A 12,619-nucleotide genomic window follows, 5' to 3' on the forward strand; every position below is an offset into this window, starting at 1 on the left:
GATTATATATTTTTAAATATGTTTTAATTAATATACGATTATGTATGTTAATTTAATAAAGGTGTAAAATGAAAAATTTAAAAGTAAAATGTGTAAAGTAAATTAATTAACTAATTATAGGGTATAAAGTGTAAATTTAAAATTATTATTTTAAAAAAATTCGTTGAATGTGAGAGAGGGTGAGTATGTGAGGGAGTGAGTTTGTGAGAGAAGGGGGTATGAATATCAACCCCCAACAAAACCCGTGCAAAACTTTTTTTTCATTTTATTTTAGTTAATTGGATTGATCGAAAGATTTCGAGGGATTTGATGGAATTAAAATGACAAATTCTTTTGATTAAATTTCAATTTTTTTATTTGGTTTATTTCTTGAAATTCTTCGAAATTCATTGAATTCCACAAATTAATGGAATGAATTGAATTATATCACTACCATACTACTATTGTTTTTGATGCCCCACCCCCCCTTCCCCTCTCACCATACCACTACTATTAATTATTCTTTTAGTTATTTATAATTGTTTTTTAAAATTATTTACAAAGAATGAAGTTCAATTACATTTAAAATCCAACAAAGCAAACATGAAAAATTCAAATCCTTCCAAAAGTACCATTCCATCAAACCAAATGTCCCCTTATTTCATATACAAAATAAAATGTCTAAAAATAATATAATATTTATTGAGTATTCTTTTTAATTCATAACTGTTTTTTTCTAAAAACAAATCAATCATAAAAAAATTTCACATATGAAATAACATTGTATAAACAATGCATTTTCACATATGTTATTTCATATATAAAACAATACATGAAAATTGCTTTGTAAGTTTGTACAAAATATTGGATTTGCAAAAGCATCTCAATTCTCCAAAAGTTTTCCGAAATGGAGAATTAAAGTTCAAAATCTCTAAAAAAAAATTACATTCAACTCCCGCAAATTCTTGATTTTAAATATTACATCATTAATTATATTATTAAAAATACTTCATACATTTAACTAAATATTATTTCTCTATGAAAAAAATTTCATTTCAAATTACCTATTGATGGAATATAATAAAAACTATTTCTCTCTGGAGGTAATAATAATTTTTGGAGATATCTCCAAATTTAGATAAGTTTACAATCTTTCTCCGATTTTGGAGCAAAAAATCACCCAAAATCTCCATTTTGGATAATTTGGTGGAGGTACTATAAAGCATTATACGTCTTTATGAGTTACGGTTTTTTATTAAATACATATCCGGAGTTAAGTGAAGAATGATTATGACTTACGAGGCAATTATCAGATAAGAAATGACAATCTTTACCAAATAATCCTACTGTAAGTGAGGATACCTAGTAATCATTTATCCAATTTGTATGATAAACTAGTGTTAAAAAGGGAAATTAATAAAAATAGTCATTTCTCTCTAATTTTTTATTACCTCCGTAAATGACACCTCCTCAATTTGCATAGGGGTCAAAATGGTAAAAAAAAAAAAAAAAAAAAAAAAAAAATTTCTGAACATAGTCTACAAGTACATGGACTAAATCTGTAAATTAGATAAAGGTGCATGTGGCACTTCATTAATTGAGGAGTTGTTACTTGAAAATGTACCAAAAGTTTTGAAATATTAGGAGAGAAATGACTAAAAAATGAATGCAAAGCTTGAAAATAAATATTTTAATTAATTAATAATTTGTTTATAAACCATAATTAATTTCATCTCTATTATCCAAACATATTAAAGAAAAATAGTATCTGAACATTTAATTAATCTCCAACACAACCAAATACAAATACTTGTTTAAGATAGAGAAATTGGATGGTAAATTTTTGCATTTTTTGAAATAAAGAAAGAATTTATTCAAAAGAAAAACCTCAATTTCTTTTTTTATTTATTATTTTCAAGAATTAAGAAATAGAATGAAGGATCCTAAAACATCAAGGCTACACTTGTAACTTTACACAAGAATTGGAATTCAAACTGGAATTGGATATATAATCACACTTCTTAATTACTGGAATAATAATAATAATAATAATAAATAAATAAATAAGAAAAAGAAATATGAACCAACCTCTTTCTTCTACTTTATATTGCATCACCTTCTTCACCATCTCTCCCTTGACTTTGTTCTGCCAAATAACATGCACCATTAGCATTTTCACCAAAAAATCATACAAATACTAAATGATTTTTTAAATAGCCATTTTTTTTCACTTCATAATCGTTTTTCTACATAATTGACTATTCAAGTTTTCACAGCTACCAGTTTAACAACTTGCGAAATTCCCTTTTTATGAATATAGTATTCATAAAGTATTAATTTCACAGGCTGCTAAAGTGTTGTTTGCGAAATCTTTACATGGAAATCCCACTTAAGCAACTATCTGTCATGTCAGCATTTCGCTAGCAGCACTTTTACAACTTCTTAAACGGTTACTTTAAGAATATTAAATTCATAGAAAGTAGCTTTCACAAGTTGTTAAAATGCTACTTGCAAAATCTTAACTATTTTAATCAACTGGGGTAGAAAAACAGCTCGCAAAGTTGCAATGTGCCGCTTAGATATCATAACTAGTATACAAACCACTTTAGATCATAAAGACTCGAGTATTTGGGTATAGATTTCTAAAATCTTCAGCCAAAATTTGATAAAAATTTTGAAACAGGAAGAAATTAACGATATACCTGCCAAGGTCTCGGTTGCCCGAAAATCCTCTGTCCCGTCCACCACCGAAACCTCTTTTCTCATCACCTGTTCGTATCCATGGATCTCTCGTGCCACGGGATCGTGGCGTCTCTGAGAAGTCGACACTTCTAGAATCATCAACGGACCCAGACTGAGAAGCTGATCTTTCACTTCTTCCACCTCCAGAACCTGGACTTTCAACAGGTTTTTGACTCAACCGGACTTTATTATCCAGATCAAGCGTTAGTTGTTCCAATTCCCGTTCTTTTTCAACTATTCTATCACGTAAACTGGTTTGCTTCTCGTTACCGGTTTCTAGAGATTCTTTGTTTGTATCTCCACCATACTCGTTTTCATAATCCCTCTTCAAAGTATCTATTTCTTCCTTCAAATTCTTTTCTGCTTCTGTCTCAGACCTTAAAAAAAGAAGATAAAACCCTTTTAGAGACTGCACAATCTAATTTACCTAGTAATCTTCCATACCAAAATCAATAAGAATCAAGATTACAAGATGACTTAAAGAAGAAAAGTAAATAAACTACAATATGCATCAAACCAAGTACCAGAATGAAGGTTTTAAAAGTACATACATAAAATAGAAATAGGACCATAGTACTCCCTTTTATTTATAACCATTTTAGGGATAGCAAGTCCTAACTGGACTTCTCTCTGATATGAAGAGTAGTGCAATATATTGATTCAAGCTTTTCTTGGAAGCTAGCTTTCATGAATAAGCATCAAAATCGCAAAAAAATTGTAAAACGAACTTTATTAGAACTTTATCTATGACCATTTTAGGGAGAGGAAGTTTCGAATGGACTTCTATCGGATATGAAGATCTTAGGGGATGTTTTGATGGTTTTCATTAAGTCAAGTATGAATAAAATTGTTGTGTGGATTAATATCGATTGAGAAGGTTTTTTCATAGATAGGAGTGGCGTGTTTTTTAATTTGGAGGGGTATGTTTGGAAAAATATAGCTTTCTGCATAAAGCTCCTCTACAAGCTTACTAAATAAGCCAGTTTCTATATCATTAAGCTACTACCAAACAGTCATGTATATTTGACTAAATAAGGTGCGAGTCTCATTAAGCTGCTAACAACCAGCCCCCGTACACGTCCTATATGTGTGTATCTATCACAAGACACACAAATCTACCCTAGTAAACCACTTGGGCCGTGGCACCCTGTTTAAAGATACAATGGAAATCTCATCTTCTCTGAGTTCGAATCCAGGTGCTGTCAAAACCGTTTTAGATCGCACAATGAATATTTAAGATTAACAGGCAATATTTTGTATACAGACATGAAATACCAAACTTCACACAGCCAGAGATGTTGATAAAGTGTGAACAAGAGATAACAAGATAGAACTATTAACCTGCCAAGGCGACGATGCTCCAACTCAAGATCAATCTTCCTATAATCAATACCTTTCTCTTGAAGCAAAACCTCCCTAGGCTTAGCATCACCAAAAGGGTTCACTTTAGGCCTAGTCTTCTCTAATCCCTGCAATGCAGCTGGTGCCGGACCCTCCACTGAACTGCCGGAGTGTGCACTCCCTGGTCTACTATTAGTGTGTGAACTCGTCGGCCGACTGCTACTTTTCTTAGACTCAATTTCTAAATCCACCTTCTTCCAGTCCAAACCTTTCTCAGCCAATACCTCTTCTCTGGGCCTGGCTGCCCCAAAAGGATTTGGCTTATTGGTCTTTGCCAATGGCTCAACTGGAGCATTTTCACTCCGACGTGGATCTAACACCAATCGCCGCCGTTCAGATGGTCGTTCATGATCACCATCACGAGGTACAACACCCCTTTGCCAACGATCGAGTTCAGAACCAGCAGAATCCCTAAAACCAGGGGAGAAGCTCGAAGACCTTGCCGGTGGCAATGGCTTCTTGCTCGCTGCCCAATTATCAATCTCGTCAGCCTTGGAAAATCCTCCCCCAACTCCTCCGGTACCATGAGAACCGTAACGGTTATTTCTAGTGACGGAATCGTAAGACGGAGCCATAGGTTTCTTCGTCATTGCCCAATTATCAACCTCGTCTGCCCTAGATGGTTGATCATATTCCGAAACACGAGGAAGCGGACCCCTACGATCATCACCAAATCCACCATATGATCTCCGACCACTCCCCCAAGAACCGTCACCATCTCCATCCCTATCACGCATCCTCGGCCCTCCACGACCACCTCCATATGACGAGAAACCTCCTCCGAGCCTCCCGTATTGCATTTCCTCAGGCGACCGCTCTTTCGGCCCGGTCGGAAGCCGCATCATTTCTTCAGGAGTCAATCCTTTATACTCAAAAGCCAATTCACGAGACGAACCGCCACCGCCTAGACCTCCAGACCCTGCCATCGTGAACTCCTGCAACGTCATCTTCGTCTTCTTCTTCCCTTTATTAGTACTCACCGCCTCTTTCAAACTCGGATAGCTCTGCGGTGGAGCCGCTGCAGCCGTAGCAGCTTGTTCCTTCTCTTCCGCTTCCGCCCGCTCGGCTTCCGCCGCCCAGGCGCCGATATTCCCCCATACTTTCGGCATTGCAGATCTGAAATTAACCTTATACACCAAACAAAGTCGTGAAAACAGATAACAAATACGAAAACAAGGTTTTATGATATCGATTGGATGCTGTGTGATGAATCAATAGATAGTATGCCGAATTTTGCAGAGCTCCGGCGAACGGCGGAGATGGTAGTTATGGTGGTGGTAAAATGGAATAATATATATCAAATACGAAAAACAAGGTGTTAAGATATCGATTGGGGTGCTGTGTGATCAATCAATAGATAGTTATGCCGGATTTTGCAGAGCTCCGGCGTACGGCGGAGGTGGTCGTTATGGTGGTGGTGAAATGGAATAATAGATAACAAATACGAAAAAAAAGGTTTTAAGATATCGATTGGGTGCTATGTGATGAATCAATAGATAGTTAAGCCGAATTTTGCAGAGCTCCGGCGTACGGCGGAGATGGTGGTGATGAAATGGAATAATCTAAACCGGCTATGTTGCTAAATGTGCGGTTTATGGAGTTTGTAGAGACAGAAAGTGAAGGAGGAAGAAAAGGCCACGCTTTTAAGTGGCGCGTGGTTAACACGATTTGTTGTAGAGGAGAGTGGGTATGCCATGCTGCTTACTTGTCAATTCTTCATTGGTTGTGTATAGGAACCATAATAAACATGTGATTATTCCCAACTAATTATTTATTATAATTTAGTCAAATTACGTTTCCGTCCCTGTTGTTCATTAAGAATTACAATTTTTGTTTTTTATGGTTTAGAAATTGTGTTTTTTTTTTCTCTATATGGTTTGTAATTTAGGTTTGAGTTTGGTGATAAGAATAGTTAAAGTAAGAAACATAAAAAACAATTTTCATCTTTCGACGTACATTAGAATGAGATGCACCAAATCAATCCCCATATCAGACATGATTCACGTATGAGTTTGAGATTAAAATTGATCAATGTTCCAGATTTTTCCTTACACTTTTTACCTTAATTCTCATCCTCACACAATTTTTTGTAATTCATTGTTTTTTTTTGTTTTTATATGAATTATAATTTATCATTGTCTTGGTCCATGTGGTTTTACAATTCTGTATTGTTTAGATCGTTTGTATTTTAAAGGTAAGAATTTGATCTAGAAACGAAAATAATAATAAAATACAAATCATAAGGACTAAAAGCACAATTTTTAAATCATAAGGACAAAAATGAAAACTATTAACAAACCAAAGAAAGTCGTAATTTACTCAATTATTTTATTATAATTTAGAGTAATTACGTTTTCTATCCTTGTTGTTTATCAAAAAATTGTAATTTTTGTCGTTGTGATTTTCATTCCTATTATTTGTATAAATTTGTTGTTATTTTTTTCTTATAATTTAAAATTTATTGTTGTTTTGGTTCCTGTAATTTACAATTTTTTTTATTATTTTGGTCATTTAGGCTTTAAACTTAAGAATTGATTGAGGAAAAAAATAACAATAAATTATAAATTATAAATTATAAAAATGAAATTAAAATTAAAATTTCTAAACTATAATGATGAAAATCAAAATTCATAAAAATACAAAATTTACTCCATAATTTATTATTCAAAATAAAAGAGAGTAAATTATGGATTTTGTCCTTGTGGTTTAGTAGTTTTTATGAAAATCGTCCTTGAACTTCATTTATTACATATTAGAACTTGTTGTAAGGCATTATGTAACGAATTGGTCCCTCCCTCTAACGGCCATCCAGTTCCTCTATTAACTTGAGGGCATTTTCGTCATTTTTTCTTTTTACTCGAGGGATCAATTTCATAAAAACCATATAAATTATAGGGATCAAATCCGTAATTAAGTCAAAAAATAAAATTAATTTTTTTATACTTTAAATTTATTAAACTAATTAATCATTAGACTTTAATATACATTAGTTAGGGGATGTTTGAGATTGTTTATTTAAAACAACTTATGTTTTTTTGTAAAAGTGTTTATTAAATTATGTGGTATTAAACTGGAGTTTTGTAAAAAGTGTTTGGATTAGCTTACAGCGGTACCAAACTGCAATAAGTTGATAAGTTGTTTTTTTAGTGTTTGGCAAATTTTGCTTATATCTGTAAAATGACCAAAAAGGACAGAGAGAATATTGATGTTGTTAAAATGACCAAAAAGGACAGAGAGAAGATTGATGTTGTTATATGGAGAAGGGAGAAGATTGAGATCGATGTTATCTGGAGGAAAAAAGATAGGTATAAAGGGTAATAGGATTAAAATAGTAAACTGGTAATAAGCAGTTTTTCATAAGTCATGACGGATTAACTTATCAAAAACTGCTTATTACCGGTTTGGCACCGGTATAAGCAATTTTCTTTTTTCTTATCCAAACACTAGGTATTAGCTTATCACCGGTGCCAGACTGAAATAAGTCAATAAACAGATAAAATAAGCAATCTCAAACATCCTCTTAGTATTCTTATAAATTTTATTTTAATATACAATATATTTAATGCTTCTGGTTTGGTCCCTTGATTTGTGGGGTTTTTTAATTTTTAGACTTAATTACTATTTTCTTCTATCGGAATTGTTTTATGGAGTTTGAAGAGACAGAAAATGAAGGAGGAAGAGAAACTCACGCGCTTGACGGTGCGTGGTTAACACGATTTGTTTTAAAAGAGGGTTGGAACCGGTGGGTGGTTGGGGAAGGTATGTATGAGAGTGGTATGCATGCTGCTCACATGTCAATTTTTCATTGGTTGGGTATAGGAACCACAATAAACATGTCATTGTTCCCCAACTAATTATTAATTAGCGTAAATTACGATTTTTGTGCTTATTTAAAAATTACGATTTTTAAGTATAATTTATTGTTATATAATTTATTGTTATTTTTGTTTTTAAACTAATTCTTATTTTTTAAGTATAAGGGTCCAAAACCATAAATTATTGTAATCCACAACACTAAAACAACAATAAATTATAAAGATAAAAAGATTAATGAATCACAAACTATAGGGATCAAAACCGTAATTTCTAAACTATAGTAAAAAAGATCATATATTTTAACAAAACATAATTTACTCTATTTATTAATAATTTAGTGTAAATTATGTTTTTCATCCTTATTATTGTTTGTTAATAATTTAATAAATATTATAATACATAAATTAGAGAAACTCTTGGAGCTTAAGCTTTATTCTCGAATTTGGGCTAGGAAAAAAAAATGGATGAAAATGAGAGGCAGAAAAAAAAAAAAATGTTTTTTTTAATTATTGTTCCTGAAAAAAAAAATTATTTTTCATGTTTTTGAATATAAGAGAGAAGCAAGGAAAAAACAGATTTAATTTTTTTTTTACAAATATATCATTTATAATGAAAAGTGGGAAAGTTTTTGTAATTATCATAAGGTAAATTAAATGAAAAAATAAAGTTTTAAGATTTTTATTTTGGGTAATGTACTTTCAAAACTTATATTTGATATCTAAAATGTAAAGTTTTAAACATTTAATTACTCGGGTAACCAGTTGGAGCATTAACCGGTTACATATGGTGAGTGATGTGATATCCAACTCATTATTATTTGTTATTCAATCCAATTTCATCTCATCACTCGTCACATCAACATAGTAATCGGTTAATGTTTCAACTGGGTACCATGCTGATGTGGCGAATGATGTATATCAAACTCGGTATTATTTGTTATTCAACTCAATTTCATCCCATCACTCGCCACATCAGCATGGTAACCGGTTAATGCTTCAACCGAATACCCAAATACTTAAATGTTCAAAACTTTACATCTTAAATACCAAAATGAAAGTTTTGAAGTAAGTTACCCAAAATAAAAATCAAGTTAAAGTACGTTACATTTTCATACAATTAACCCATTTGTAATTATAATAATCTTTTTAATGAGTTTTAATATATTTCTCACATTTGAACAGACCATTTTAATAAAAACTTATAATTATTTTACTTCTGTTTTCCTTCTTTTATCTCCTAAAAAGATTCTAAAACACGAGTTTTTTTACTTTCCTTCCTTATTTTTCTCGATCCTTCATATTTTTTCCAAAAATACGGATTTCACTTTTTTCCATTCTAAACGATGAGTTACTCACACAAGTACAAAACCATTGAATTGTATTCAAATAACAACAAAACCAATGGACCCACAACTTTACAAACATCACTAAAGTCTTGTAGGTGACAATTTTGACTTCAAAACCACCATTTTCTTTATAAAATCAACACCATTCATTTCATAGTGTTTTCAAATACTTCAATTTCTCTATTCAAAAATGAAGTGTATTTTTCTCAGGGTTCATCTTCTTCTCTTCTTCTTGTCAAAGATTGCCAATGGAGATGTGCTCTTCTCATCACTCACACACTCTCTTTATGTCGTCGCTTCGCCTACAGATGGTCAAGGTAAAAACGTACATGTCATAAGTGTTTTTTTTTTGAATTTGCTGTGTTTCGTCTCATATTTGGTGATTTTGGGGTTTGTAATTCGTTTCGTAGTCGAAGTGTTTTACAATTCGGGTAGATTTGTATAATCTTTCCTCTATCTACATATTGGAAACTTCATTTTCTCCTCAAAGGTTGTTTTGGAGAGTAATTTAATGAGGTTTTACATATTCTCACATGGTACCAGAGTCATGGTCTTACTACTCTAGGAACTCGACATTCTTGGGCAATTTGTCCTTGTCTAGCCCCCCTCAATACAGTGGGACAATTTGTGTTTCATGTAAGAGTCTCACATCGGTTAGAATTGGATCATAATCATGTTTAATTCAAAAAAAAAAGTACATTTCGTAAGTTGTAATCAGAATTTTTGTTTTAGGAGAATATTTTTCTAATGACTAAATTAACAAAAATGCAACATGCAGTCTTAAAAGCTGGGGAAGATCGTATAACGGTTAGCTTGGGGTTGAACCCTACGAACCAAACCGACGATGAATCATACAAGAATGTGAAAGTGAAGCTATGTTATGCACCGATAAGCCAAGTGGACAGAAAATGGAGGAGAACAGTCGACAATCTTGAAAAAGACAAAACCTGCCAATTTACAGTTTGGGATAAACCTTACGACGGGAATAACCAAACCTTTGAGTGGGAGGTCGAGAAAGATATTCCTACGGCCATGTATTTTGTAAGAGCATACGCTTACAATTCTTCCCATCAAGAAACTGCTTACGGTCAAACCACAAACGATAAGAAGACCAGTAACCTGTTTAAGGTCGAAGGTATCACCGGGCGCCATCTGTCTCTCGATATTGCCTCCATTTGCTTTTCTGTATTTGCTTTGTTGTCACTAGTCGGGTTCTTCTTACTAGAGAAACGACAGTCCAAAATCAAAAGTTGATTTTTCGTATAAGATAAAATGATTATTTTCTAGAATTGAAGTTTTATTACAATAAATTTGGGTTTACTGGACGCCTAAAATGTCTAAACGTCATAATAAAATATTTTGTAGGACTTAGGTTTATATGGCCAAACTATAAAGATTCTTATATAAAAAGGTATTTTTGGCATTTTAACAAGTTTTTTAGGATGCTTTTGAACGTCTTACCAGGTTTTTAGGACAATTTTGGACGTAACAAGTTTTTTAGAATGTTTTTGGGCATTGTAACAAGTTTTCTATAACGTTTTTTAAATAAAGTGTTGTATTAACTATTTTATATGACAATTTTGAGTGTTCTATAAACTCATTTTTTGTAAGACACTTTTTACCTTTTAATAGTTTCATTAAGAAGCAGTATTTGAATCGTTAAGAGGTGAATCTTGTTTAGCAAAAAAAGTCTTTCTCTTAATGATTATAAAATCCTCTGAATGATTTTGTATTCTAAATCTCCCTTAACCATTCAGCACCATAATTTCGTTGTAAATAATTACTAAACAATTATATTTCATTTTGCATTATATCATGAGTGTCTCTTAATCATTCCGACCACCAAACCATTCAGCAACCGTCAAACAACCCCTTACTTTTATTAGTAAATATTTAGAATTTTAATTTTTTAAGAGTTAAAAAAAGCTTGGTATCATTAACATGACTTGCCTTCCCTGCCTAATAAACCTTTGATTCTATTCTTTTCTTAGCTTCAAGTCACCCCTCAAATATTCATAACTTGTTCACCATTCTCATTTTGGAAACGAACCACACCCATGTTTCACCCACGCGAGACCAACCCGCATTTCCAGCCCCGGACCCAACGATACGCCCAACTCCATGACCCCGATGGCTCGAACCCTCACGCAGCCCAGCTACCCCAACGGTTCAGACCGTCTCCACCATCCTCAGTTCCCACAGTGACTCCCATCTTACCGGTTCACACGCAAGAACCAACCGCCCATTTGCCGATATCCTCCCCTGCATCATCTATACCTCCACGGGTTTCACCACCGCCACCTGCCGCCCAAGGCCGCCAAGGAATCGGCCTCTCTCGCTACCCGTCACCACCGCTACGCGTCCCACCACCACGAAAAACCAAACGCCTAACTTGGCTCGTCGCAATTTGTTGCGTTCTCTTCTGGATTGTTGTAATTCTCGGTGGGTTGATTCTACTCATCGTCTACCTCGCTTACCGCCCACGATACCCGAAATTCGATATCGCGAGTGCGAGCTTGAACACGGTTTATCTTGATCTCGGGTACCTTCTTAATGGCGATTTAACTTTGCTAGCGAATTTCACGAATCCGAACAAGAAAGTGAACGTGGAATTCCGTTATATGGTGATTAATCTTTACTTCGAAGGTACATTAATTGCGGCAAGATACGTAGAACCATTATCGGTTTCAAGAAGAGGGTACGAGCTTCGTGATGTTCATATGGTGAGTAGTCAAATTCCGTTTTCGAGACGACACGTTGCGCGTTTAAACGAGCAAATGCGAACCGGGAGAATCATGTTTGAAACCAAGAGTTTCCTCCGAACAACATCGACTCTTGGCGGGTTTTTCCGATACTCATATTGGTTACACGGGCATTGTAAATTCGTAGTGAGCGGTCCGCCGAGCGGAGTTTTGGTCGCGAAAAGCTGTGTCACGAAACGGTGACGGGTAACTTTTTGTCGCGAAAGGGCGTCGCTAAAAATTAAGAGGGGTGGGATTGTAATTACATTTTAAATATGGTTTTTGATTGAAGTTTCTTTATTTGATCTATTATTTTTTTATTTTAATCATTTCTACTTGAATTTTTAAATTTTATAAACCAAATTGAAAGCAATATCTGATAAATGATTGTGTTTTATGGTTACCAAATATATAATATAATTGAGGGATTGTTTGTTTGTTTATTTCTATACAGTTTTATTAAGATACAATCTTTGAATCGTGAAGAGGTGAATTTTGTTTGACAAAAAAAAATCTGTCTCTTAATGATTATAAAACACTCTGAATAATTTTGTATAATGGGTCTTTCTTAATCATTCAGCGCCTTAATTTCATT

General features: G+C 33.5%; 3 protein-coding genes across 3 annotated transcripts; 2 read left to right on the top strand and 1 right to left on the bottom strand.

Annotated features, from left to right (window-relative positions):
- Nucleotides 1-2,047: 2,047 nt before the first annotated feature.
- On the bottom strand, nucleotides 2,048-5,231 carry LOC112501497 (eukaryotic translation initiation factor 4B2-like). The gene is made up of 3 exons (XM_025105139.1): nucleotides 4,063-5,231; nucleotides 2,682-3,098; nucleotides 2,048-2,125 (listed from the first exon to the last, which is right to left on the bottom strand). Exons 1-3 carry the CDS (start codon nucleotides 5,229-5,231, stop codon nucleotides 2,101-2,103), a joined length of 1,611 nt encoding a protein of 536 aa, XP_024960907.1. The 3' UTR covers nucleotides 2,048-2,100.
- A 4,193-nt stretch (nucleotides 5,232-9,424) lies between these two features.
- Nucleotides 9,425-10,567, top strand: LOC112501473 (high-affinity nitrate transporter 3.1-like). The gene is made up of 2 exons (XM_025105113.1): nucleotides 9,425-9,600; nucleotides 10,062-10,567. Exons 1-2 carry the CDS (start codon nucleotides 9,474-9,476, stop codon nucleotides 10,535-10,537), a joined length of 603 nt encoding a protein of 200 aa, XP_024960881.1. The 5' UTR covers nucleotides 9,425-9,473; the 3' UTR covers nucleotides 10,538-10,567.
- A 773-nt stretch (nucleotides 10,568-11,340) lies between these two features.
- Nucleotides 11,341-12,228, top strand: LOC112501490. Its single transcript, XM_025105132.1, has one exon. The coding sequence runs from the start codon at nucleotides 11,341-11,343 to the stop codon at nucleotides 12,226-12,228; it is 888 nt and encodes a 295-aa protein (XP_024960900.1).
- Nucleotides 12,229-12,619: the final 391 nt, after the last annotated feature.

The sequence above is a fragment of the Cynara cardunculus genome, unplaced genomic scaffold (genome assembly GCF_001531365.2).
Source record: "Cynara cardunculus var. scolymus isolate 2C unplaced genomic scaffold, CcrdV1 Un_Scaffold_192, whole genome shotgun sequence".
Taxonomy (NCBI): Eukaryota; Viridiplantae; Streptophyta; class Magnoliopsida; order Asterales; family Asteraceae; genus Cynara; species Cynara cardunculus.

Bases quoted from the DNA above. Each gene is read 5' to 3' on its own strand.
- LOC112501497 (XM_025105139.1), bottom strand. From the start codon at position 5,231: ATGCCGAAAGTATGGGGGAATATCGGCGCCTGGGCGGCGGAAGCCGAG. The intron at 3,099-4,062 runs GTTAATAGTTCT...TCTTTTTTTAAG, and splicing joins GAGCATCGTCGCCTTGGCAG to GTCTGAGACAGAAGCAGAAA. The intron at 2,126-2,681 runs GTATATCGTTAA...GTTATTTGGCAG, and splicing joins GGCAACCGAGACCTTGGCAG to AACAAAGTCAAGGGAGAGAT.
- LOC112501473 (XM_025105113.1), top strand. From the start codon at position 9,474: ATGAAGTGTATTTTTCTCAGGGTTCATCTTCTTCTCTTCTTCTTGTCA. The intron at 9,601-10,061 runs GTAAAAACGTAC...TGCAACATGCAG, and splicing joins TTCGCCTACAGATGGTCAAG to TCTTAAAAGCTGGGGAAGAT.
- LOC112501490 (XM_025105132.1), top strand. From the start codon at position 11,341: ATGTTTCACCCACGCGAGACCAACCCGCATTTCCAGCCCCGGACCCAA.